This window comes from Rhamphochromis longiceps, linkage group LG4 (assembly GCF_057381845.1).
Source record: "Rhamphochromis longiceps isolate RC_006_pf linkage group LG4, R_longiceps_female_GT1.1, whole genome shotgun sequence".
Lineage (NCBI taxonomy): Eukaryota > Metazoa > Chordata > Actinopteri > Cichliformes > Cichlidae > Rhamphochromis > Rhamphochromis longiceps.
Genome location: NC_140560.1, coordinates 36210402 through 36237758, shown reverse-complemented (window position 1 = coordinate 36237758; position 27357 = coordinate 36210402). Strand labels below are relative to the sequence as shown.

Below are 27357 nucleotides of genomic sequence, written 5' to 3'. Positions count from 1 at the left end.
CCCTCACTGCTCTGCCTCCAGTTTACTCCTGCTTCAGGATTTCAGGCCCTACCTCTTAATTATTTTGCTTTGCAGAAAGCCATTTCCTCTTCCTCTGCCGCCTTTCCTCTCTTTCTGACCCTCCTCTTCCTCCCGATGTGTCGGGTGTTCCCAGGCGTGGCGGCAGCGGTGCTGGTGGGGAGATGTTGTACAGCAGCTCCACTCCTCGCAGCAGTGGTGGCGGCAGCATGAGGAGTTTGGGGCTCGGAGGGAGCATCAACCGGAGGAGCAACATCAAAGAGAACTCGGTGGAGCTGCACGAGGAAGAGCCTCCCTCACCTTCCTCACCCGCCCGCACCCCACCTCTGGAGCCCCGTGCCGAGGTCTACACCTGCTCCCCCAATGAGTAGACGACCAGGAGCAGATAAAGAAGTGTTTTAGGAAACAACCAAGCGTAGAGTCACAGGAGGAGCTGGATATTTAATCAATACTATGGATTTATGTTTGAAGCAAATAGTTTTGTTTTTAAGTTATTCCAAACACACTGAGGGACAAACTGTGGACGGACCAAATTTATCCCCAACAAAACAAGAAAAAAAGTCATTTAATAGCCTGAAGCTACAATTTAATGTCCCAAATATTAGAAATATTAGCGCAAGTATTTCATACTTCATCCATACAATGCTACCAACCTGTTAGTCTGATCATTTATTTATTTATTTTTAATTATTTCTGACACTAAAAGTCAGTAAAATGTTATTTTACGAGCAAAAACTCTCCAAATGTTCCACTTTCACTTCCTCAGTGTGAGAATTTGTTTTACCGTCACATCTGAGAGCATTTTAAAGCCTCTGTGCCTACGCTTTTACATTTTATACATAATCTGTTTCTATAGGAAATAATCTGTGAGATTTGAGACCAATTTAATTAATTTATGATTCTTTGTGGATGAATTTCCCTTCTTTTGTTGTTCCATAAATATGCACATATCTCCAATTATTTTAAAAAACATTTTATCCCTGCAAATACATGTAAAACACCACAGTAAGGTTCCTAAATTCACCCAAGAACTCTTAAAGCTGATTTTAATGAGTTTCAGATTTTGGGTCCCATTAGTCCCGCCAAAGTCTGCCGCTCTAGTTTATAGAAATATAGAAATTAATTTCATTGAATTGGTAAAATTTAATTGGCATCTCCTGTCCAAATAACCTCCCACCACATGCTGGAGTTAAAAACAAACATGAACTTCAGTTCCAGAGCTCCACAAATATCTGCAGCTTTGCATCTGAGCCTGTTCATCCCTGTCCTGACAGCAGCTCCACAGGAGAAGAATTATTAATAATTAACTGGTGGAAAACATTTAAATCTTCTCACTGTTCCAGCAGTCTACGCTCATATAGGGTTTCTAATAATGAGATGATTATGTACAAGAGTCCCTGTGAGCCCAGAGCTCCGGCTGCTCTAAACGCTGTTTATCACAGTTTGCTCATCTCGGGCACACAAGCCACACACACCTGAAGATAGGTGGACAAATGGGACATGAATCATGCAAAGCTCCTCAGGTGGAGTCTAAGAATCATAACGTGGAGACAAACATGAGCAGGATGTGTCTACAGTGCAACACTGCAGCAGTTTTTAGACCAACAAAGAAGCTTTAAGATGAATAAATTAGCTCAATAGTTCTCCTTTAAAGTGCTGTTAGGAGCATTCCTAACCAGCAGATGGCAGCATCACCCTTTATTAAAGGTCTACTCAGCCAATCAGATGCAGTGAAACTGCACAAACCCAAAAACCAAACCTAGCAGTTTTGGAATATCTTCATTTACAGTAAACTGTGTTCTAAACTGTACAACAGGTGGATAAAAGCAGTTTTTAAAACCATCCGTGTACCTGTGGGGAGGATCCTGGCTTCACAATGTCAAACTGAATAAAACGAGGTTCAGACAACAGCTGAAGAGCTGCCAGCTCCAGCCCTGCCGTCACACTTTAACAATCTGTGCTGCTTTAACACAGGAGGAATTTAGGCTGCACACTTTAGATGAACGTTTGCCGTTTCAGCTTTTGTTACGTGGAGTGTTATTAAGCTAAATAACTCTTATATAAGAAGTCGGCCTTGCTCGCCTCGGTTTGTGTCATCAGTGTGATTTTCCTGTCAAAATATTACCTGTAGATCTTTTGTTTTGTCTAAACAACCTTCTGGCTTTGCCAGGATTCGGGAGATCATATGCAACTCTTCAGCGCACAAACTGAGGCGATCCTTTCTGGACTTTCTTTGAGGGTTTCAGGAATATTTAGAGAAAATCTGTATGTTTGGAAACTGAATGTATCCAACCGGGTCCACATTAATTCCTGACACACTTGGTTTTAAATCTCACAGATACTCACAGAAGGCTCAAAGTCCCCCACACTTGGCGAAGGGTGAAGCAGGAGTCTGTGCTCTGTAAACCACAGAAATGATATCAGACTGAAACCAAACTCTTACAAATGTTTTCTGTTTCCACTTCCTGTGATAAATAAAAATGAAAAAGGACAATCCTTCTGTGCGTTTCAAGTTTTATTGCTTTTTCAGAAGCAGCGCTGAAGGTAAAAAACAACAAAGGCCAGAACAGGTCTTCAGCACTTCATGTGAGCATGCAAGCACTTCATTTTACAGAGTCACATAAGGCAAAAGAAAAACACCAGAGCCTGTTGCTTTACTCCCACCCTGAGCGGCTACTTATAACAGGTCCTGACTCAAGGCTTGAGCAACCCAACCTACACATCCTCATCCTACATTTTAGTGACCCTACAGTGAGTAGACAACACTACGACATACTTTTTTTAACATAAAACACGAGTAGCCTTCACTGAAGTAATCGAATCTCCTCAGAAACAGAAGATGTTTCAGATTTCACTCCTGGAAAGACAGAAGTAGCCCTGCAGAGGGATCTAACAAACGTCTCCACAGACTAAAAAGTGCCTAAACTACCCGTCTGCCACACAGATCTCACAAATCTCCATCATTAGAATCATCTAACATCTACACGTTAGCTATAACATCAAACTTTTGGACGGAACAAATATTTTTATAAGCATAAAAGCTCATCTGAAATATCCTGAGGGTCGCCAGAGGTACTTTTTGTAACTACCGTTTGCAATCTTTAACCAGCAGGGGGCAGTGTTTCACCAGATGTTGCGGCTGCTTTCCCAGACCTGCTGCACTGTATCCTGGTACAATTTGGGCACAAATTTATAGCAGTTATTTACATTCTGTTGGTAGCTTTGGTTCGTTTTGGAAGGTTAAAAAGTTTTGTTTCTTGTTTGTTTAAATGCAGGAATTTACAATAAGTTATAAAGTTTCACCCTGTTAGAGGCATTAATGTTACCTGTAAATTTCACGTCAAGCTGGTGATTTAAGTGAAACATTTTAAGTATAAAACTGAACTTTGGTCTGAAGGGAAGTCTCCAGAATCATTAGTAATCATCATCCAGGAACGATGAATATCCACGGCTAATCTTTCCTAATGTTTCCACCACACAGAGAAATAAAACCGGTTTTATCGGGTTCATCTTCTTCACCTGAGCGTTATGGTGCATTCACAGAAAAAAGAATCAAAGTTTATGCAAAGAAGGAGACTAAATTTTGAGCTGGTGACATGAATGGAGGTAAAAATATTTCAGGCGATCAGCTGAGATTCTCCTGACACCCGTCGCTGTTTGAATCTCGAGGCATTACTCAAGTTAACTTGGAGAACGTGGAGAAAAGGAAGACTTCCTGCGAAACTCTGAAAATATGCTACTGAAACGTTATTCCAGCTGTGGGCTGGACTCTTCCTCGTCTCGTTGGCTGTCACGATTGAATAATTGTGGATTTTCATATGACGATTCTTCGATTCTTTAGTGTGAACGCACCAAACGAGGTGGACAATGCTTTCGCTCTGATTTTGAAAGAAATCATTCAGCTGCTTCTTCAGAAAGTTTCATCCTGCAGTCGGACTGCGAGTTAAAAACAGCAAAGTGGTGAAGAGCTGGTTTACGCTGCACTACACTGAGAACAAAGACTACCAGTTACAATCCAGGAGGGCGGAGTCAGACCAGCTCATTATGTCCATCGGTTAGTCTTCGTGAAATAATTGTAGATGACAGAATTATGAACACCACGTGTGGACAGACAGCCACAAACTTAAACTGTGAGAAAGCCTCCTTCCTCTACAATCAGGTTATTGATGACAAACTGAGCTGAACTCCATAATTAAGACAATAACACTAATAAACCCAAACAAAACAGTTTACTGTGTTCGGCCCACCTCAATCTAGGTTTTAGCCTGACTTTGACAAACTAAAATGAAATTCATGGAGAACTGCCCGAGAACCAGAAGGCAAAGAGTGAACCACAGAACGAGGCCAAAGGGCCACATGGAGCTGCAGAGGAGCCAACTTCTCACATTCAATTAATCATTATAAACACATTTAGACACCTTTGACAGATACATCCCAAAATGGTCACCTGGTGTCGCAGGATCCTTCAAAAATAGTCACAGACAGCGCGTCACCTTTCCGTGACCGTGCTGTCTGTGACTTCCTTATAAAAGGTCAAAAGGTAACAACACTATTTCTTCTGAGCTTTGCTGCCTCAGCAGTAAAATCTTCGGTCATGTTAGAGCTGGGCGATATAGACAAAAACATTAATACACATTACATCCTGAGCGGTCACGTGACCGCTCACCAACAGTCTGCGTCCACCTTTCGTTCTGCTGTTGAACATAAAACGCTGCTTGTTTGAGGTTCAGTCACTGCGGGTTTAAGTGGAAGCTCTGTTTCAAAGACTTTTCACAGTTGCTCTTTGTGGTAAAACAAGAAGCTGCAACGCTCCACCAGACTCCATTCACAAAAACAGGAAGTTTACCTGCCAGAGCAGAAGCTGCTCATCATTAGTTCGTGTTACTGCACGGCGGTGGTTACTGGCAGAGTTAGTCGTTCAATAGTTTCGGTTGGTTCTAATAAACGTGGTGGCGTGGAAGTTTGGGAAACACCTCTGGGGTATTTCCTGGCTCAAGATGGGCCTTTAGTAGTTGACTTGCCACGCCGCCCTTTTAGTTTAGCTTTAGTTACTATGATAAAGGTGGTTACAGAGGTTTTGCTAGGAAAAGCCATTAATCCCAGCAGCTTGGGGCAGGGTTGTAGCACAGCGGCAGAAACCCTGCAGTCAGTTTGGATCTGAAGTGACGGGTAAATCCGGCTTCCTGCGAGGTAAAAATGTGTTTTTGTTAACGAAGTCCGATTCCCTCTCCTCAAGTTTTCTGCTACCACAGACATCAAGTTAACATGTACCGTTACATTTCAAGTCATTATTCACGCTACACGTAGAAGTAAACCATGTGGATTTTTTGAAAATATATCGACGTATTTACCAAATCGACACATTGCCCAGCCCTAAGTAACGTAGTCAAAGTCTCTGCTCAGTCTGTAAGAATGTGTAAACATATCGTCTTTCTAGGCCACCACGTGTGCTCATCATCTCCTCTCTGTGTGAACTCAGAGACACTCCTGACGGTGGAAGCTTCTTGACTGTCAGGAGGTTTAAAGGCAGTTTTACCCCCCAGTGTGTGCATAAAGGTGCCCGTCCAGTGCTCAGCCATCAGACTTCTCTCAAGCTCACTTTGTGTTTAATCTGAACAAAACTTTTAGAGGGAGAGGGGAAAACAAGAAGATCCAAACAAAAGGAGCTGAGAGGGTCCAGTAGATCAGTTCAAAGCCAAGTGCGAGTGCTGAAAAGAGTCCTGTTAACGAACAAACAAAAACATCCCGACGTGTCTGGAGTAACGTGTCCTCAGAGCTTCGGTAGTCTGTGTCCTGAAGAGGCGACAAGGGCGATACCTGTGTCACGTTCGGGAGACCCGGGGTGGACGGAGACGACGGGCCCAGCAGCACTTTTACTTTCACAGCAGCAGCTTGGATCCAGCTCCTAAATCCAACCTCTTAACGAGCCTGGAAACAACAAGTAAACAGTCACAACCTCTGAACGTCTTTCAGTGCCATCTCTGATCAGACAACAGAGTGAGTATTTCCACTTCACAGGACGGACTTTAATAAAGATCAGTAAATCTGCAGAACAACCCGGGGCTGCAGCATCGTACGTTACAGCAAGAAAATCAGTCGTTCATCTCACTAATGCGCTCGATGCTGACCGGCGAGGAAAGCAACAGTGGAAAGTTTAGATGACCAAACACATGCATCCAAATTTTTAGGCCTCTCTCAGTAATATGAAGGTTCCCCTGATAAGCAGGAGACTTACAGTGAGTCTTACGCTGCCTTTCATGGCTGCACAGAAGCTCACCCCTTGTTGTAGAGGCCGTTGGTTGGATGGCTCTCTGAGGAGCTGCTCTGACCCGCTGCTGCCCCCTGTCCACCAGCGTGGGCTCTGCGATTCACCGCCTGCTCTTGGACATATTCCCGACACGATGCCAGCCTGGACTCCAGACTCTGAACGGAGAAGAAAAAACGAAAGGTTCAAATCTCTGATTTAATGAGTGTCACAAACCACCGGCCATAACGGACCACATGTTCCTGTCATGTGACACCAAGTACCTTTTGTATAATTTTTAAGGCTTTTCTTGCTTTGCTCCCATCTTACTATTGTTTATCTAAAAATATGCCAAGTTACTGTCTTCACTCTGTACCGGTGATTTAAAAACAGAAAGAAAGAAAAATCACTGGCTGTGTTATTCTTCCCAAAAGTCAAAGATAAGTCTGTGTAATGTTTAATGGACTCTGAGAAACTGCCTGCAGCATCACATGACGGTAAGTCAGATGATGAAAAACACGAGCCGAGCTTCTTACCCCGACTTTCCTCAGCAGCTCTCCGACAATGTTCAAAGCAGAGATCCTCGCCGACGTGGTGAGCGGGGTCCCAGACAGGCTTTCACCTGAGAAACAGACACGCAGCTCACAGTGATAACGAAAACAGACGAGCAGGATGACCGATTTACACTCGATAAAGCAGTTAGTTAAAGAAAACATTCACAAATAATCAGATTCATGAATATGATCATCATCTGTAGCCAATTCAAACTTATCAACAATCATCACACTCTTATTGTGAAAGTTCACTGTTGGCGAGTCCGCTCCGTCCTTTCCTGCCTCGTGTTTCTCTGGTGGAAGGGTCGCCCGTCGACAGAGTCGGACTCCACCGGTGATGTCAGGCTAACCAGAACCTGCAGCAGGATGAGACCCGACTCACGGACCCACACGGACCTAAACTGAAGCTGCAGAACTGAGACTACTGCTGCAAAACCCACTCCACAGGATCAGGGTAACCCATGCAGGACAGCTGACACATACAAATAAAGTAAAATAAAAGCTGAACACTGAGCTCGACCCGTTTCTCCTTCAGGATCCACAGAAAATAAACACCAAAGGGGATTTTCTATATTAAAAGTGCTGCTGCAGCCTTTCCACTGGCGGTTTTGTTCAGAAAAGACAAACAAAAAACATCATATTTTTTCTTTCTTCCTGGATACTGTTGCCAACTACAAAATGAGCCCCCAGTATTTTCGGTGTAGTTTCCACCACGGGGCAGCTCAGCAACCAATCAGGATCGGCGCTGATCCTTTCCCAGCAGCAGTAAACACGGGCAGTTTGGTTGGATTTCAGCCGAGCAGTTTGAGCGCTTATCGCGGGCAAATCCATAATTAGCAGCAAGAAAAGAACAGCATTGTTTTTTATGATGCCAGAAGCTTTTATAGTTGTTTTAGTGTCACTAAAGAGAGTTTATCTGTAGGGATCTGAAACTTTTTGGAGCTTTTTCTTGAATCAGGCATAAAGCATGTTCTTGGAATCGCTGTGGCTCAGATACGACTGATTATAGAAGAGCTCAGGTTGTGTTTCAAGCACATTTTGAGAAAGTCACACTTCATAAACAGAGCTGGATGGTAAAAAGGTTAACACCACCACAGAACATAGACTGACCTCTGCTGACGGGGGGCTGCGGGGTGCTGAAGAGCTCTGTGGAGGCGGGGGGTCTGGGCGGCGTGGCGGCGGAGGGAAGGGGCTGGTTAGAGGACGAAGACGCGGGTTTGTCTTCTGTTCTTTTGTCTAACGGGGTGAGAGGAGGGGTGGGCAGCCCAGCCGAGGACGACGACGCTGATGAAGAAGGCTCTTTGGCTGCACTGCTGAAGGACGGTTTCCTCTCCTGTACCTGCTGTTTTTGCTGCACGGCGAGCTCCTGCCTCAGGTCTGTGCAGACACACAAAGAAGTGATGAAGACGAGCAAAAGCAAACACGAACGAAACTGCAGAAGAAAAAGATCTCGCTGCACCTCTGGCTTCGTCCTTCAGTCTCTGGACGGACTCTAACAGGTTCTCCTTCTCGTCCAGCTCGCTCTCGAGGAAGGCGTTCCTCTCTATGACCTGATTCATCCTCTGCTCGAAGTCCTCCAGTGACATGATCGTCGCCCTGAAAGGCACCGAACCAGAAACGTCACAAAACAGACCGTTTACAGGGTCACTGCATTAAAATCAGCGAGTCTGTCCTGTAACAAGAGAGACCAGGAAAGAGGACAGCAAAGCAGACATGGAGATGAGCAGACACCAGAGCCGCTGCAGTTTTGCTGTTGAAACTATGAAAGGTGTTTTTCATGTTTCTCCTGAACTTCTGGAGTTATGAAGGATCAAAACTGAAAAACTGAATAAAATCTGAATCCACCTGTTACTCAGAAAAGATTCATTTATGAAGGTAAAATTGTACTAAAAGTGTCTTTAAGTCAAAAAAATGTCCGGATGTCTGACCGGCCTGGATGTGACAACCAAGGCTTTTTGCCTCCCTATCTGGAACCAGTACCACCGTACTGGCGTTCCCTACCACTGTCACTGGATTTGCGGAAGCGACGCAGGAGACGGGGTCACCGTGGAGGTCGTCTTGTCAAGCTGAAATCCTGGATTTCTCATTTTCCCTATGAGCTCCGCTCCATCCGTGACTTTTGGTTGCATTGTGTGCCGTGGACTCCTGGTTGGTTCCCGTTGCATCTCTCGAAAATGGTCCTGCAACTCTCTGTCCTCTACGACATTTGTGCTGGCGTGGAGTTGGCAAAAAAACAAACAAAAAAAAAAAACAACCTTCGACCGGTGGATCTGCTTGCTAATGCCTCGGAAGTTTTGGGCCCAGTTCCTCTCAGGCTGGGTCTAATAAATACCAGGTCGGTGGCAAACAAGACCTTCATACTGAAGGAATTCTTTGGCTGCATCCCAATTCAGGGTCTGCAGCCTTAAAGTAGCATTTCAAGGCCGATTACGTCACAGCGGCGCGCCGAAGGCGGTCCCAATTCAAAGGCTGCTCGAAATGCGGCCCTGAAATGCGTCCTTCATTTCCCTGAATTTTAAGGCTGTGGCGGTGTAGACTTCGTGGCCCAACATATCCCAGAATGCATAGCGCGGCGGTGGGTGTGGATAAAATTGCCGAAAAAAAAAACTGCGGATGAGGGGCTCCCGAAGAGTAAACTTTAAGTACTGAATATTACGTCACTTATGTGCAAATGTTTAATAACGAAGAACATTAAACATTCCTGTTGGTCACATGTTGGCAAAGTCATGTGACATTAGTGACGTTTGTACTAACTTGGTTTTAAAGCCTTTACTTTAAAATATACGGCGTTCAATAGCTGAGCTTAATCTTACAGAGAATGATCAAAGCTCATGTAGCAACAAACAAATGAACAAAAGATTGTCTCCTTCATCTCTGTCAAACACAGCTGTATGACACGTTTCCAGCTGTTAGTATCATGGTTGCTAGGCAACCTGGGCATCGCAACGGAGGCTAGACCGTCCCATTTCACAAGCCTCGCACTTCCGGCATTAGCGGTCTTTGAGTACGCGGCCCTTGAGGATCGTTGAGGCTGCGTACTTTAAGGCTGCAGACCCTGAATTGGGAGACAGCCATTGTATCTCGTGTTCTGGATTTGCTCTTCCTGACTGAAACCTGGATTTCTCCCGCTGAGTTAAGCACCTTCATTGAGCTAGTGCCGGCTGAACCTTTTTTAATGTTCTGAGAGCTTCTGGTCGTGGAGGAGGGCTTGCTGCTGTTTTTAAGGCTCATTTCATTTTTACCAGCTGGTTAGTGCATGTTTAAAAAAAAAAAAAAAAGGATTTATTTTACTAATTCATTTATGAATGTTTGGAGTTTTTCCTTATTACATTTACCGGTGTATGTATGTATGTATGTATGTATGTATGTATGTATGTATGTATATATATATATATATATATATATATATATATATATATATATATATATATATATATATATATATATATATATATATATATATATATATATATATATATATATATATATATATATATATATATATATATATATATATATATATATATATATATATATATATATATATATATATATATATATATATATATATATATAATTTTTTTTTTTTTTTTTTTTTTTTTTTTATTCTCCCCCAATTATTTCAATTATTTTCACTGTTTCTTCTTCTAATTTATTTAATAGGTTATAAAAACATACATTGTTCATATTTTATCAATGTTTTATTTCTGTATATTTAATATTTTGTTTTTGAAAAATATCTTAAGGCTCATTTTTATATTTTAACTGGACAATATCAAAGAACTGATTGGGCGCTGTGATTTAAGGTGGTACCACAATCATCTGATTTAAGAGCATGCATGTTCAAAATGTCATTTATTTAATAAATCAGTAAACCTGGAGCCCTGCAGCTTTTTGTTGTCGTTTCTCTACATTTGTCTTCTGCTGGTTTCGAGCCCGTTTTGGTGGACAGATGTACAATTTTCCAGTTTCTTTTACCTCCACTTAACTTAAATTTCTTCATTTATTTCTGGAAATTCAATAAAACCATGCTCATGCTCCTCCTGACCTCTTGGCCCTCTCCAGGTCGTCGTTGGCCTGCTCCAGCTCTCTGATGTATTTGTGAAGCTGGTCTCGGACGGCAGTGGTTTCAGCCAGGTCTCCCTCCAGGCTGGAGATCTGCCGACAGGCCTCAGAGTGCTGCGTCTCATACTTATCCTGGCAGGAGGGACGAAAATACAAGAAAAATACAGTCAGAGAGAGAATGAGAAGCAAAATAAAGACAGACCTCGGCGGCTGGAGTGGAGCAGATCTTCAGGAACTCGGCTTAAACCTCAACAAATATTCAAGAGGATTGATTTCAGCTTTAAAGGCAGAAATAAATGAATAAACTTTTAGTAAAAACAAACCGTTTCAAGAATCAAATTCACCAGAGAACCTTTCAAATGCCTCACAAATGAAGAAACCACGACTGAAGGCATAATATTCAACCTTTATAAACAAATGTCAGACTTGAAGAGCTTTTTTCGCTCGTTTTCAATCCAGCCTTTAGACGCGAGCTCTGTCAGAACCTTTTGTTTGTCAAGCTGCTTCACACCGACCTACGAATCATTCAAGCATAAAAGGCTCCAAAGCTAAAGCGACGAGTCAGTCAGACAATTTAGCAAAGAACCAAATTTCATTTGTATCTTCGGGCACTTGGTTGCACCCAGTCTGTCACAAAAACACTTCACATGTTCACATTTCTTTAGTCGAATCTTTTATGCCAGGTTGAAAGTTTGGGCTCAAATGTTTGATTCAGCAAAGTGTCGCCATGTTTCAGTTCTTCAAAGTCTGGTCCTTCGCTTACTTTACTGGAGTTATTTTGGCCTTGTCAGAAAATAAATAAATAAATTCTCATCCAGCACAGCAAAAATCCTTCCAAGATGAAGCCTTTTCTGTGCCGCGAGACCATCTGAACTCTGTCTCTTATTTCGTACACCTGGAAGGTTTTTTGTGGCAGGGTTCGCCTCCAGGACGTCAACATTTTCTCATATTTCTTGTGAACGACAGAGCAGCCAGTGTTCAGCATTTATTTCAAAACCTTAGTCATGAATCGTGCTGCATATTTAGATATTAATATAAAAAACAACATCTAAAAGTAAATTATTCTGCATTTCTCTCTCCAACGTTTTGGTGACACCACCGTCCCCATCGATGCTGCTCACACAGGCAGCAACGCCGGAGCCGTCTGCACAGACGCTCCACAGAAGTCTGGGTCCAGCGTCAGGCTGCTGCGTTCTGTATGACGAGGAGAAAACGGCACCGTCATCATTACAAGCAAGCGTCAGGGTTGATGTTGGCTCTGAGCAGTGAGCGCAACAGCAGATACAGCTGTTAACCGTCTTATCACTGCAGCGTGTGGGGACAGTTCACCATCAAACACAATGGCATGACGTCATTTTCACTGTGCCTGGCACCGGGGGCGCGGCGCCCACCATGAACAAACTCTGCGCCATTGTCCCCTTTTTGCTTTTTAACCGAGCTCCTCAAAATGCCGGCGCACACCCGGCTCTGTGCACAGCAGCGGGACAAACTAATGAGATTTGTACCAAGGATCTTCTGGAGGTACTGCCATCCCCTCCAGACACAGATGGAGCGCAGGAGGCGTCAGCTGCCTCTCTCTGGCCTGAATCGATCCTCTGTGAGAGCGAAGAGCGCGCTGCTTACGCTGAGCAGCGGCTCCTCTTCACTGCAGGCAAACCAGAGCCAGAAAACCCGACTCGCAATCAGCTGAGCGATATGAAAATCCTCATCAAAGCCGCTTCAACGGTCAGTCGGCTGAATGCAAATTCAAAGACGGCTGAACACTTTAGTTCAAGTTTAGATACAGACTTGCGTCACAGAAGCTCCTTTCAGAGTTTCTGCAGGATCTTAAAAGACAACATTTATGCTTTTTAAACATCAAACACTGAAAAATTAGCCATATATCCGAGCCTAATACAGGTTCGGTCACCAGTGCAATAACCCTTTCAACATTTACTTTGTGTGAATAAAGTAAACAGAAAACTGAGGAAAGAGTGAATTGAACAGAACTGTCTCATTTGTGGTTTTCACTACTTTTTCTTTATAAATTATGAAACTGACTCCTATAGCATGGCAGCTCAGAGTAAAGCTACTGCTATTCCACATCAAGATGAGCCAGGTGAGGTGGTGCAGGTATTTGATTAGGTGGAGATTCTCTTCATTTTGCTTCGTCAAAGATTCTCATATTTGAAATCTGCCCATTATTTTCTGTGTTTGAAGCGCTGCATTTCCTCAGCACATTAACATATTCACTTTGACTAAAAAATGATGTGCATGTCTGGAAAATAAGCAAATGATCCTGCAGCAACTACGTCACTATTTGTGGAGGAATTTTGAATCGAAAGGACTCTGAAAGCTAGTTGTTAATGTGAATCTCGGTGTACACTGCTCCAGATTTGCACTTTTTGCTGATTTTCCATCTCGTTCAGCTGCACGCTGGTAGCAGACTGACTGTCTTGTTGCTACAGTTACGCACCAAAGTCACTTTGAAGATTGTAAATGTCTGCAGCTGGTCGCAGACCTGCTTCCTGTGCTGAAGTTCATTGCACACAGTTGCAATAATTTTGGTCATGCTGTGGTCTCCCACCACCGTTTCCCCCACTGTGACTGTAGCTTCAGAGAATCAAAGGGAGTATCTTGAAAATCAGGGCTCTGTTGGAGGTCTTCTCTGCTGCTGAATGCTGGAAAGTTTCATTTCTTCATTGGTGGAGTCTCAGTTTTCAGTCTTGAGTTAGCTTGGAGAGCTGAGATGCAGAATACTGAGAACTCCTTGCGTCTCCCGTACCTTATAGTTTTCCAGTTCCATGCGCAGCCGGTTGTTGGCAGTCAGAAGCTCGCGGTTTCGCGTCTCATACTGCTTCAGCTCCGTCTCCAGCTCCACCTCGTAGTCCCGACTCATCTGCTGGAACTCCTGCAATTCCTCCTGAGCTTCCTCTGCACTGAAAACACAGAACATGCCCCGCATGTTTGTTACCGTTGGATATTTTCACTGCAAATCAATCCCAACTCATAAATGAATACAGCTCGGGTTGTGAGTTTGGTTCTTCCAGTGAAAACAATCAGACCAAGACGATGTTTAAGACAAAGATCTGGATCAATTTAAACCAGATGCAGCTGGATCCAACTTGACCAACATAACCACAGTCAGCATTATGGGAAGCTGTTTAACTGGGGGAGGGGGTACAAGCATGTTGGGATGCTGTGTAAAATAAAAATAAAAAGAAGGCGGCCTTCATTTGCAGACCTCCCTAATTACAAATAAATGTTTAGTCTTTGACAAATCTATTTTCACTTTTCATTTGATTACAGCAACATGTGTCATGTATCAGTAAACTGCAAGAAGACCTGCATCAGCGATGGTCTGGCGGAGCATCAGTGCATGTTAGATTGGTAATATGAACATCTGTGAAGGCCCCACTAATGCTGAACGACATATGCCCCGAACCCTAACTCAGGCTGCAGAGAAACATACAACCTGTTATTATTTGCGTGTTGCTCAGACTCCAACACACAGCTCCAGATTAAACCATCCCGCCTGCAGTCTGAAAGCTCGTACTAGCAGGCAGCTTTAGGACCCAGGGACGCAGTATTACACATGCGGTTCACCACCATGGTAACTTACGCTCCAGACCTAACCTGCTCAGAAGCGAGAACACAAATCAACAGGTATTAAATCACTTTCTACTGGCCAATCAGCTCTCTGGAAATGTGCATCAGCATTGCTTGAAGACAAACAAGGCCTCAGCACCCAGATAGTAAGAGCGTCTGAAGTTTATAAGAGCACCAGTAACAAACAAAGATCCACTGAAGCAACGTCACTGCTGCTTTTCGTTCCGTTATGTACGATTTAAAAACCATTTTATTGTTCTATGAGCCTAAACATGTAAACTTCAAACGGCGTTCTTACTTATTGATAACCCAAATTTGAATTTTGCTTTTGTGTTCTTTGCTTTCAGAGCGTTAAAAACTCCTAACGATGGAGCAGAAATGATACAAAATAAAAATACAGTGAGATTAACAGAAGACTTAACTTATACAGTCATGCTTTTAGTCAGCTTTCCTTCTGGGCTTCAAATAAACTTTATGAACATAGCAACAGTTTTCCAGCCCGACTGAATAAACCTCGTAAAGCCAACTCTCATTCACACGTGTCCACATGCCCTAAAAATCAGCTGCTGCCAGCAGACCTCTCAGTGTTTCTGCTTGGTCAGATGCTGCAAACCCTGCCTCGGCTACGCTGTTAGACCCCAGGTTGATTTATTTGTGGATGTTCGAGTGAAGCCAGATAAGGAAAAAATATCCGGGGTATGTTAAACGTGCTTTAGCGGCCCCTGACCGATCACCTGTCGAAAACATTTGGCACATTATGAAACAAAAACCTACGACAGCTGGAAGTGCTGAAATCCAATATCCACTGAGAACTGAGAAACATTTGGTTTTCTAAACACTCTGAGCGCTGATAAAAGAAGAACGTGATGCAACACAGTGATAAACATGTCTCACTCCCAACTATTTTTAAACACGCCACCAGCGGTGAATTTAACGTGAGATTAAGATACACATCCACTTCATTCTATATACAGCTTAGGGTTTATAAATTAATAAAATTATAAGAAGATCACCAGGGGCCATACCTCTGTTGGTGCTTGGCAGCCTGTTCCTTCCAGTACTCCAGCTCTTCCTCCAGGGACCCAAACACTGGAGGCTCCCGGTCCCCCATCTCTAGGGCAGGCTCTTCTCTCACACACCAACACTAGTCTGTGGGCAATTTCAATAAAGAGCTGAACTACTGTTTGAAAGCGGCCAGTTTATCTTCATTGTTACACAGGCTTGTGAAAAAACAGGACCTGAAGTAGGAAATAAATTGAGATGATTCTTGTGAGTTTTCGCAATAATCCGGCACGAAAAGAAGCAGAATTTATACAAAATAAATCTGAACTTTCAGAGTTCGCTCGTCGCAGCTATCCGTGGTGTAAGGGCGTGCTTGGAGAACATCGTTCAGTTTTAAGTGCAGTTTATCGAACACCTGAGTGTATGCCGAATTAAGGAGCATACCGTGTTGCGTCCAAGAACGTAATAATATTTCCAACTTCCACAAATAGTGTAAGCAATTGAACTAATGTAAACGATTTTAAATGAAAAACTTACATGGAGTCTGGTCACACTGTGAGCGAGACCAAAAAAGGGAACTTAATGAGCAGTAAGACTTGCATCAAAACCTAGAACTTAGTTTATCTTTTTTTTCATACTAGTAACACATTCCTTTAGAGTCGTATTGGTTTTTAACTCGTATACAACAAAGTTAGATGACTGCAAACAAGCCACCGCTAGCCACCTAGTTGGGCTAACGGAGTTTAACCATTTAAATCCCCGCTGAGACTAACATATGACTTCAGCTACTTACGCTCAACAGTTGTCTCCGTTCGACGACAAATTAACCAGATTGAACTAAATCTAAATCTTCTCCATGTCTTCTTTAACTTGTGGCGCTTTGACGATGAAATTTCAAGCAGAATCGTTCAAACAAACCAATTTAACGGACTCGCCTTAAGTTGGAGAACCGCAAAGTTGCTGCTCTTTGGGAAGACGTCGAACAATACACTTTGCCATTCATATTGTCCAGACCAATCCACCAATCAGAGGTTACAAGGGAGCCTCGTTGCCTCTCGCTATTGGTGAACTGTCTGTCAATCAAGGACTGGCAGGCGGGGTTTATAATTATTGTCCAATCACAGTAATGATATCAATGTAGAATGGGGGAATCTACTAAAAGGGATCTTAACAGTCCCAAGAGTCTAGACGTTTTTGATGGATTACCAGAGGATGCTGCCTTTAAGTGCTGTTGGAAATGTGTCGAAAAAACAAATATTAAAAAGTTCTAGAATATAGGCATGTAAAAGTTATTAACAAGACCATTATTATTTTTAATTGCAAAATAAAAACATATATAAATATATTTATGTTTATATTTATTTAACAATTTTTTTTGTTTCATAAATAGCTGCCAGCCATAAAGAAAAGTGATAAATTCAGATAGATTTTGTTTGTTTTTTGAAAGGGTGGTAAATTATTTTTGCAAAAAAGTTCAGGAAAGCTTTTATTTTATTTACTTGTTGTTTATTTTGTGTGTGCGTTCTACTTTAAAGAGCCCCTGCTCACGACAGTCCTGTGTTTGTATTGCATATTGTTAAAAGATGGCATTTAAATTATTTTTGTATTCTCTTGGAGTGCACCTTAAGTTTTCTTATTGTTAAAGAAAAAAGTACATTCATAAGAAATAATATTGTTTGGAGAAGATAATAATGTACCATCCATCCGGCATTTGTCCAAGGCATCCTGGTCAGATGTTGAGCCAATACTGAAGGATGCAGCTGTCACTTTTAGAAGATGCTTATTTCTGCTACTGGTATCTTGGTTCTTATTCTTTCAGTCACTACCAATAATGACGAGGATACTGGTGAGGTCACAAATGTAGCTCAGCTCAGAATCTGTAAAACAAAGGGCTGGTGTGACAGGACAGGATGGTAGTAACAGGGTGAGACAGAAGCCAGACGGCTAAAGGAAGATTCGTTCATGCTTATACTTTTTTGCAAATGTATATGTGCATGTTTTTTTGTTTTGTTTTTTAGTAGAGCTATTCATTTATTTATGACCTCATTATTTTGGCAGTGCTGGTCCCCCCTAGTTGCCTTTGCAGCTTCGGTCTCCCTTCATCTGTCTGCAGGCATCCCTGGCTCTGTGGCCAATAAGACCACAGGACGAGTGTTGTCACCAAGTACTTGCTCAAAAGAAACCTCAGGGTTTCTCAGTGGAAAAAAACCACTTGTTGTTTTCACATAACCAGACAAGGAGCTGTGTGATAAAGCTGAAACTGTGTGGATGTGTGATTTAAAAAGAGATCAAGAAGCATGTTAAATATTCAACTTCTTTGTCTGCTTACTTCAAGTTACTTTTATTTCTGCCAACCCAAATGTGAGTTTCAGCTTTTTAAAACAATTTTATAAAAACCAAAATCACTTTCCAACACTGGGTGGCAACAGAAGCTTCATCATGTGATCACTTTTTTACTGAGATGACGTCATTAATGGTTATTTATATTAACCATTGTGTTTTTTTTTTTGTATCAGTTACTAAACCTGTGCTTAAATTTAAGTCCTCTGCAGCCGCCCCCTCACAGTCTGTCGCTTATGTTTCCCAGGGTTAGAAAAGAAGGGCACTTGGCAGCGTCCTTCACTCTGATTGGGTAAAAATTTCACTTCCTGTTGATGGGGTCAGAGGTCGGAATGACTGGGTCAACTCTGTCCTTTTGCAAAGGGATTAAGGAGGCCTATCTGATCCTGGTTAATCCACCCACACATCACTGGAGCATAAAGCTTTTATACACACACACACACACACACACACACACACACACACACACACACACACACACACACACACACACACACACACACACACACTGTACCCTTGCTTCATATCTGTGCTGCATGTTTTGAGTCCACACACTGACAGCAGATTATAAACATGAACATGTGACCGTCACTGACATTAGCGGCAGTCTGGTTAAAGTGATACATCTCTGTTTTAAGAAATACTTTTATTTGCTTTTAGAATGAAATCTATTAAAAGACTGATGTCAGTACTGTGTGTTGGTAAAATCTAACTTTAATTTTATTCACACTTGTTTTTGGAGTTTACTTACTTATATTAGTATTAGTTGTCTGTGCTGAGCAGTAGAGTTGACTAAACTCATTTAAAGGTAATAATTTGTATTAAGAATACTTCCTCTGTGGTGAGAACAAAGACTCACTGGGCTGTTGATGTTTCACCTCAGATCTTTGATTTAGTCTTCACTTCACTATGATGTGTTTAGACGACCACGTTTGAGACTTCTGCAGTGATCAGTAACTTTAATAAATCCAGCTTTCCTGTTGTCTCTGCAGCGTATGGGTCACAGAAAACAGAGAACCCTGTCTCTGAATCGTAAATATTGTGTACATGCTATAAAGTAAATATCCAGCCCATTTATAATGACGCTTTCTTACGTCAGCATGAATTTCTTCACTATAATTTAGCTAAAAAATATATTTATCTGCCCTGCGACAGACTGGCGACCTGTCCAGGGTGTACCCCGCCTCTCGCCCTATGACAGCTGGGAAAGGATAAGCGGAAGCGAATGGATGGATGGATGGATAATATTTAGCTCTTCCACTCTTGTTTACCGGTACATTAAGTGACTTATCCTGTTATGCACACTAAAAACAAAACAATGCATCAATCCTAATTTAAGGTTAGCTAATGTTTTAAGACTCTTTTTAAGAGTTTGTATTAAAGGTTTTAATTAAAGCCAGTCTGTCGATTTTTACAGGATAGCTCGATCTGGTTAGACAAACGAGTTGCCAGAAATTGGAAAACAAAACAAAAACATAAACTTAGAGTGATGTACTTAAGAGTCAAATCTTAGAGAATACTTAGACTAAGTTAAAGTGTTTATTTAATCATTTTAGTTTTCATTTTTGAGCACTGCTGGGAAAAGACTTTGAGCATCAGATTCCAGAAACTGGCCTGAAACACCTCCTCGTGGTGCTGCAGTATAAATAGACAGCGACTCTTTAAGATTCCTATATTTAACTGTTAACTGTGGGATGATTCTGAGACTAACACAGAAAAATTCATCAGAATGTATTAACTGTTTTTCATTTAACTTATATAAAAAGTAAAACCTCTTATTGGACAATAAATTCTAGAAGAATTGGTGCGTATCCTCGTGAGAACCTCGTGAGATTCTAGTCGCTGAGGAAAAAAGTATCTTCCAGATTAACTTTTTTGTGATTTCCTGCCCTTTTGGAGCTAAACAAGATCACCAAAACACATGAAATATCACTGGAAAGGCCACAATGTCCTCTTTTTAGCACATCAGTACTTAGTGGGGTTGCTCAAATAACTCAAAAGATAGAGACCTAAAAGAAATGTCCATTACAGAGGACATAAGTGAACAGGCTGGGTCTCAGGAGGGTGGAAACAACATTTACTCCACCCCTGTGACCGTGCCGCTAACTGTGGTCTTTATCTGCTCCGGGAACCTGTTTAATGCTCAACAGTCCAACAGCCTCACTGTTCATGGCTTAACTGGGACACAATTTTCCCATCGCATCTCATTCGAATCAGGACAATAACCCCGTCCACTGGAGACAACAGGAGAGAGCTGTTTGACCGGTTTATTGGTGTCAGGTTTACTCTGTGAACACGTGTCAAAAGGACGCACAAAGACGTGGCCTCGTTGTGAAAATATTAAAGTGATGGAACAACAGAACAGCTGAGGTCATCACAGCTGCTGTAAACTAGTCGCTGTAAGATCCTAGTGATAACTTTTATAAACCACTTTGCAAAATAAATGAACATTTGTTGAGGTTTAATGTTCTAAACATGGAAAACAGGATTTCTAGGTTTATCCACTGAAGGGCTGTTTTTCATTTGATACATGATCTCATCTGATAACACCAAAACCAAAAGTCTTACAGAATCAGTAAATCTAAACTCGTGTAACTCAGGTAAGTGATGTGAACACAGTAAGGTTTCTGGGCTGATGGCAAAATACAGAACAGTGACAAATTAAATAAAAACCAGTGAAACCTGCGAGGGAAGGCTCGCTGCCTCCTGCTTCATCCTGTGAAGGAACGCTTCCCTCTGCTGTTTCGGGGCCTAGCAGGGCGTTGGGATGAAGATGACATTCATCACTAGCTCTGGCCTTCACAGTCACATGATCTCAACCCAGCTGACCACAGGTGGGAGATTTTGGTTCAGCACTTTACTTTTCCTTTAATTTGTCACTCACCTGTATTGGATGGTTCAAGTAACAGAACAGGATTCAAATGTTGTAACTTCACATTTCAAACTACCAAACACAGCAGAAGTGGGATGCACTGATACGTATCCTGCTCTAATAACTTATAATGAGCCCTCTGGGTTCCCTCCAGGCCTTCAGTGAAGTAAAGTAACCTTCTAGTAATGGTCTAACTCTTCTTCTTGTGTATCTGTATTGATACAGATGTTTTCTGGTAACACCGCATCTCAGGAAACAGGACATCAGGTCAGTCGCTTCTTCTCCACATAAACGTGAGGTTTAGGTTACGTTTGCACGCTTGTAGGGGCAGGAAGGGAGGAGGTAAGGAGGAAACATCTGTAATTCTACTTGTGCATCAATCCATTTATGATCTCCCACCAATCCAAAGTTGTGTCCAACTAGCAGCAGGCTGCCCAGGCCAGGTGTTCTTAGACCAAATGAGCTATATAATCTCTCCAAGAAGGTCTAGGTCTAGGCCAGGGTCTCATCCCAGTTGGGTGTGTCCTGAAATCGGCCAAAAGGAGGTGCCCAGGACACATTCTAGCTGGATGCCCAAACCATCTCAACTGCCTCCTTTAAAAAGGTCCCCACCACATTTCTAAGCCACCCGATGCAAGTAACTGACAGTCATCTATCTTTACTGTCTAACTGCTCACCTGCCTGCTCGATCCTTCATGTATATTTATTTTTAATATTACTTATCTAGTGGCATTAGCGGGTATTCTTTTAAATTCTCAAGTTTGATTACTTTGACATTTACTGAGCACAATCACACAGAGTGAACCTTTCTGAGTTTTTATCCTGCAGATACGTCAGTGCATCCCAGCGCAACTACGTTTTTAATTGTACATACACACATAAATATACAGCAACACACATCTTTCGTAGTATTGATTGTAACTGATGGCAGTCACCAGTCAGCCAAACACATCTGCAGACTTGTTGTCAACAGAAAAAGGCACGACTGGTATAAAGCAGAAATATCAGCCCTTGAAACTGGTCTCAGGAGCTCCGCTGAGCTGCAGGCTCAGATCAGATCAGGAACCAGTAGCTGTGGCTCGATATGTCAGATAAAACGTCCCCGTTTATTTCAAGTGAAACCTGCGATGTTTGAAGTCGAGACGTCACCACAGCTGCAAACATCTGCTGTTCAGCTTTAGCCCTACAGCTGCTTTAGTGCTGATTCATCGCTGTTTGCTTCACTTTGGTCCAGAGCAAAAATAGACTATATTGCCAAAAGTGTTCACTCACCCATCCAGATCATTGAATTCAGGCGTTGCATCACTTCCATGAGCACAGGCGTGTACAGCCAAGCACCTAGACATGCAGACTGCTTCTACAAGCATTAGTGAGAGGATGAGTCGCTCTCAGGAGCTCGGTGAATTTCACCGTGGTACCGTGATAGGATGCCACCTGTGCAACAAGACCAGGCATGAAATATCTTCGCTACTAAATATTCCACAGTCAGCTGTTAGTGGTTTTATAAAAAAGAAACGTGGAAGTGAGTGAGAAAGAGAGCAACTCAGCTACAAAGAGGTAGACCGACCTGAAATCACAGGTCAGCGGATGCAGAGGTGCATAGTGAGCAGAGGTTGATCGCTGGTTTCCATGGCAACCAAGCCTTGCATCACCAAGTGCAATGCAAAGGGTCAGATGCAGTGTGTAAAGCATCTAGAGCAGCAGAGATGTGTTCTCTGAAGTGATGAATCAAACTTCTCCATCTGGCAATCTGATGGACGAGTCTGGGTTTGGTGTTTGCCAGGACAACAGTACTTCTCTCACTGTATTGCGCCAAGTGTAAAGTTTGGTGGAGCGGGGATTATGGTGTGGGGTTGTTTTCAGGAGCTGAGCTTGGCCCTCAGTTCCAATGGAAGGAATTCTTCATGCTTCAGCATACCAAGACATTTTGGACATTTTCATGTTCCCAATGTTGTGGGAACAGTTTGGGGATGGCTCCTTCCTGTTCCAACATGACTGCACACCAGTGCACAAAGCAGGGTCCATAAAGACGTGAATGAGTCAGTTTGGTGTGGAAGAACTTGACTGGCCTGCAGAGTCCTGACCTCAACCTGATAAGAGACATTTGGGGTGAATTAGAGCTGAGTCTGTGAGGCAGGCCTTCTCATCCAACATCAGTGTCTGACCTCACAAAGGTGCTTGTGGATGAATGGTCAAAGGAAGGAAGAAGAGCAAATACTTTTGGCAGTATAGTGCATCTCAGCAGCTTCTTGGTGTGTTTCTAAGCTCCCTGAGGTTGAATGGTGACGACCAGCAGCCTCATTTGACCCAAAAAAAGTCTCAGCTACACATTAAATAACCTGATCTAATGAGTTTAAATGAGCCTTCATGCTTGCCTGAGCAGGAACCAGTTTAATGACCTTGACCTTGACTCACAGTGTACTCGAAGTAAATATAATAACAAGTTTTCACACCGAATGAACCTTTGCAACGAGAAATGAAGGACAAGCTTCATGTTGTCGCTTGTGCACAGCTAAATCGTATGATTTACCATTGCTTTATATAAAGATGCAAAATAAGGGAGAGGGTTTGAAGAAAAGTGAGCAGAGCTGCGGGACTTTTACCTATGGTTGCTCCAAAAAGATTAAAAATGCATGAAAAAGGACGGACGCTTACTGAACCCTGAGGCTGACCCTTGTGGATGTTACCAGACTGATCTAACCAAAACTGACTAAAGAGTTCTGGGTACCAGCTGGAGTACTGCATTAATGTGTAGCTTTAGAAGATTCTCCTGTAGCTGTGAGAGCCTTTAAATTGGTACGCAAACAACATCATATTTTCATAAATCCTAAAAACGTTCATCGCCATAAAAAGAATCAATAAAACACGCTGGACTCATAAACTTCCTTGACAGACTCCTGCCTGTCAATCAATGCCCTTAATTTAAAAACTCGCCTTCAAAATCCACATCAGTCAAACCTTGTGACAGACAGTGAGAGTATTCAGTGATTTTGCTTTCATTCGCTCCTCAGCTCTCATCGTGCTGGTTTAAGTGGAGGTAACGAACTCTCGGTCTTTCCTCCACGGCTCAACAACCTGAATGACTGAAGCGGCTTCCTCTTCCATTCCTTCCTCCTCGCTTTAGTTTTCCCGTTGGGTCTTTTGCTTCTTCCGGGCCAGCCGGGCCTCACGCATCTCCTCCAGAGTTTTACGTGGGTCCATGATGAACGCAAAAGCCACTCCGGCCGTGCCATCGCCGTTCTGCCGAGAGAAGCACAGGAAGGTGGCCCAGAGGAAGGCGCAGCAGCCCATGAAGGCAGTCCGCATGTACAACGGCATCAGGACGAAGTTGAGGAACTAGAAAAGTAGAAGCAGAGAAGAGGACCATCATGGAAAAGGGTCTTCTGAGAGGTTTTCTTGTCAGTGGGGTGCACACTGTGATTCTGAATCTACACACTTCATGTGAAAAAACAACAACATTTACCAGTAAATAATATCAGACAGCACAGCAGCAAAATCTCTGATTTTTAGTTCCACTCCTCTGAGATTTTTATTTTTTCTGACTTTAAACAAATAAAAATGAAAACAGGCTCACCTGCATGAATGGCCAGTACATGAGTCCAGTCTGAAAGAGAAAACAAGACACGATCAGAGTTTCCATCTCCATGCACACCTGAGAGGATCCCAGGGAGAGGCCAGGGATGAGTGTAGAACTGAGGCGAAGGTGCTGTGATTGGGATGCTTCCGTTCATTAAAACATCGCACACAGAGCTGCCAAACTGCACGCAGCAACATCTGTTGCTTTACTATTTAAAACATTGGTCACTGTGGATCCTTCTAAGGTTAGAAAAGAGGACATATCTCACTCGCAGTTTCAATCCACTCACTTAACGCAGCTTGAAATGGAGAGTCAGCAGCAACGCCTGCACAACTGCACTTCAATTAGTGTGTGCAAATTATTATACTCCTTAGAGTATAATTTACACAAAGGTGATAAAGCAGAAAAGATCTGAATAAGACAGAGATAGAAGGGAGACACGCCAATCTCAGAAAAACAGTGAAGCATGGCCACCAAACATGGTTAGAGCTCAGCACTGAAGCTAAAAGACTGGGGTTAGAAAACGTTACATGAAAGAGAAGTTAGGTTTAGGTGTGGGTTACAAGTTAACAGAGGGGGAAGTGCAGCAGCAGCATCCTCCTCTGTCACACTGATCCTCTGCATCTCCTCCTTCACTACATCCATGAACCTCCTCTGAGGTCTTCCTCTTCTCCTCCTGCCTGGCAGCTCCATCATACTTTGTCCAGTAGATCCTCCCTCCCACCTCTGCACATACTCAGACCACCTCAGCCTCTCGAACTCTGAGCTGTCCCTCTGATGGACTGATTTCTAATGGTGCTCACTTTTGTTGTTTAGTGTGTGTGTGTGTGTGTGTGTTTAGTCACTGTTTTTCAAGATATTGTATTATGCATAACTGTTGTCTGCGTGTGAGGATGGATGACTCACGACTGCAAGTACAAATAAAGCAACCCGAAGCTGTTTTACTGTAATCACAGCAACATGACACTATGAGTCACACTTGGCAGGACGTCAGCTCCTGAACGTCCTGAAACCCACTGACATTTTTATCCTCTGGCTGAATTACCCCGCGTGCTCTCCTCCGGGCGCCGAGCCCACTGCGCAAAAGCAGAAGTGCCGGTGGCGTAATCTACATTAATCCGGTTGTGAGCTGGCAGCGGCAGAAGCTACCGTGTGTGAAAGAAAGGCGACTTTCCTTCGTTTCGCGCCGCTGCTGAAGCGCTTCTCACCTTCCAGGTGTTGAAGAACTTCTCCCTCCAGTCCTCAAAGACGTCCTCCTTTCCCTCCAAGAAGCTCACCCCTGCGAAACAGAGAGCAGGTTTAAGGCACGGCTTGGGACGTGCGTCTTTACGCACAAATGTAAAAACTATGGAACAAGACATCACCTTGAACACTTTAGTATTTGACTGAGAGACAACCTTGACCGGAAACCACTTCACCTTCACACTCATTTAAGATGTTAGAGTTTCATTCACAAACTGACACTCTTTAGATTTTATAGTAATGGTTTGTCCCGATTGTCCAATTATCACTCATTATCAGCGTCATTCTGCGTCTGCGCTCTGGCTCCGATGGCTGGTTGACATTTATAGTTGGAAAAATAATCAATAACTCTCATATTTGATGTTCCGACTAAAGATAATATTTGCTGGCTTCAAACAAAAGCGCGCTGAAGGGGGGGTGTACTCACGCGCTTTGCTTTAACACGAAGCAAACTCTCAGTTCTGTAACCCTTAACGTGGATAAAATGAAAGCTGCCCATCTTACCGGTGTAGAAGACACTGGTGGCCAAAGGCGACGCGAAGCTTTGGTCCAGCAGCAGTTTGCGGAAAACCATCCCGGCGGACTTTCCAGGGAAGCGCCTCTCCAGGGCGCGTAGCCAGAAGTAGTTAAAGTTTCCCTGGAAGCTGATTGCCACGATGGCGACATTGCGAGTGTGTTTCCAGTCCATGTGCTCCTTCTGAGCGATGAGCTGGTGGACTAGGTCACCGCCGGCGAATAAGCATCCGTACAAGGTGACATTAGCCAGCCAGGGGAATCGCTTGGCGGCTTCTTTGAGTACAGCTCTCCTCATCGTCTTTGGCACCGACAGGGACGCAGGTGCCTACAGAATGACCTGCCCTGAGTGGTTTCACCTCAGCAGTCAGGATGCAGGCATACCGGTTGGATTCGTTTGGCTAGGCCCTAGTGCCAGCCTACTGGACGACAGGACGCAATCCATCAGTGCGCCGTAATCTGGGAGGGATTACACGTTTCCGCTGGCAGCAGGAATATCGCACATCATCAGATCTCAGATGAGAAATGCCCAAAAAACTCCCCGAAAAATGCAATGCATAAAACCTGCCATGGCTTCGCTTTGGTCACGGTAAATTTAAATCCAGATCATTCTTTCTACTTCCCGTGAATCAGGTGCGTCTCCAGCAACAAATCTTGCAGGTCAAGCGCTAATCTGCTCAGGCGTACATCCCGTCCAACTGCGTCACCAACACAGCAGCACAATTAATTTAATTTGACCAGATTCCATTAAATGTAACATTTTACACGCCAAATATTTAACAAAATTACTCGGGAAATTTACATGTAATTAAATTATGTAAAAGTTAAGAGTTTGGGCAGAATCTTTCTGAGTGTACAGCCAGGTAAAGACTTCAAATACTATGGAGAAAAATGTAGATCTCTCATTCTGAGGATCCTTAAATAGATTATCCTCTGTCTTTTCTTAAAGGCCTGTACAGCCAAAGGTTTTCCCTAATACTGCAACTAAATCAAATAAAACCAGGAGTTGTCTGGAAAGACATCACGAAAACTTGAATGATGGAAGGTTGTGATCCAAATGCCATATCCATTACAGAGCACTAGAGGGCGACATCTCTCCACACTGGGGCTGTTTTCCTTTTCTCGCTTGTGAAGTACAAAATTAGAAAATATATACGATAATATATATATATATATATATATGACATTTTAATGTAGGAAAAGGCTAAATTGTATACATAACTATTTATAAAATATACAGTTTATTTATTGATGTATTTAGTCAGTTTAGTTTTGGCCTAAGGGGCATTCCATACACAGTCGGTCGCTTAACTTCCATCAGTTCCACTTCGATTAGAAGGTT

The 27357-nt window shown here is 42.9% G+C and overlaps 3 protein-coding genes across 4 annotated transcripts in view; 1 reads left to right on the top strand and 2 right to left on the bottom strand.

The window, feature by feature from the left end:
- LOC146672232 (uncharacterized) overlaps positions 1-2504 on the top strand; it is a 33490-nt gene extending 30986 nt beyond the window's left edge. Inside the window, exon 42 of the mRNA XM_085404767.1 lies at positions 155-2504. Coding sequence (XP_085260893.1) covers positions 155-389 — 235 coding nt within the window. The 3' untranslated portion in view covers positions 390-2504. The remainder of the gene's footprint in view (positions 1-154) is intronic.
- Positions 2503-16462, bottom strand: LOC146672231 (nuclear distribution protein nudE homolog 1-B-like). 2 transcript variants are annotated; one of them, XM_085404769.1, is made up of 9 exons: positions 16265-16462; positions 15495-15707; positions 13646-13799; positions 10865-11013; positions 8276-8412; positions 7927-8193; positions 6799-6884; positions 6296-6441; positions 2503-5946 (listed from the first exon to the last, which is right to left on the bottom strand). In XM_085404769.1, the coding sequence occupies exons 2-9, from the start codon at positions 15578-15580 to the stop codon at positions 5898-5900; spliced, it is 1074 nt and encodes a 357-aa protein (XP_085260895.1). In that variant the 5' UTR covers positions 15581-15707; positions 16265-16462; the 3' UTR covers positions 2503-5897. The 2 variants fall into 2 exon arrangements, with proteins under 2 accessions (XP_085260895.1, XP_085260894.1); XM_085404768.1 differs by having other exon boundaries at positions 15495-15618.
- Positions 16463-20144: 3682 nt separating this feature from the next.
- Positions 20145-26592, bottom strand: LOC146672230 (mpv17-like protein). The gene is made up of 4 exons (XM_085405308.1): positions 26007-26592; positions 25469-25539; positions 24258-24287; positions 20145-24019 (listed from the first exon to the last, which is right to left on the bottom strand). The coding sequence occupies exons 1-4, from the start codon at positions 26311-26313 to the stop codon at positions 23804-23806; spliced, it is 624 nt and encodes a 207-aa protein (XP_085261434.1). The 5' UTR covers positions 26314-26592; the 3' UTR covers positions 20145-23803.
- Between the last annotated feature and the right edge of the window lie 765 nt (positions 26593-27357).

What these genes read in the sequence shown, in the direction of transcription:
- LOC146672231 (XM_085404769.1), bottom strand. Translation starts at nt 15,580, where the DNA reads ATGGGGGACCGGGAGCCTCCAGTGTTTGGGTCCCTGGAGGAAGAGCTG. An exon ending in ACTGAAGGACGAAGCCAGAG is followed by an intron (nt 8,194 to 8,275) that starts GTGCAGCGAGAT and finishes GTGTCTGCACAG; the next exon opens with ACCTGAGGCAGGAGCTCGCC. An exon ending in AACGGCCTCTACAACAAGGG is followed by an intron (nt 5,947 to 6,295) that starts GTGAGCTTCTGT and finishes TGTTGTTTCCAG; the next exon opens with GCTCGTTAAGAGGTTGGATT.
- LOC146672230 (XM_085405308.1), bottom strand. Translation starts at nt 26,313, where the DNA reads ATGAGGAGAGCTGTACTCAAAGAAGCCGCCAAGCGATTCCCCTGGCTG. An exon ending in CACCAGTGTCTTCTACACCG is followed by an intron (nt 25,540 to 26,006) that starts GTAAGATGGGCA and finishes TCTGTTTCGCAG; the next exon opens with GGGTGAGCTTCTTGGAGGGA. An exon ending in AGTTCTTCAACACCTGGAAG is followed by an intron (nt 24,288 to 25,468) that starts GTGAGAAGCGCT and finishes TTTCTCTTTCAG; the next exon opens with ACTGGACTCATGTACTGGCC.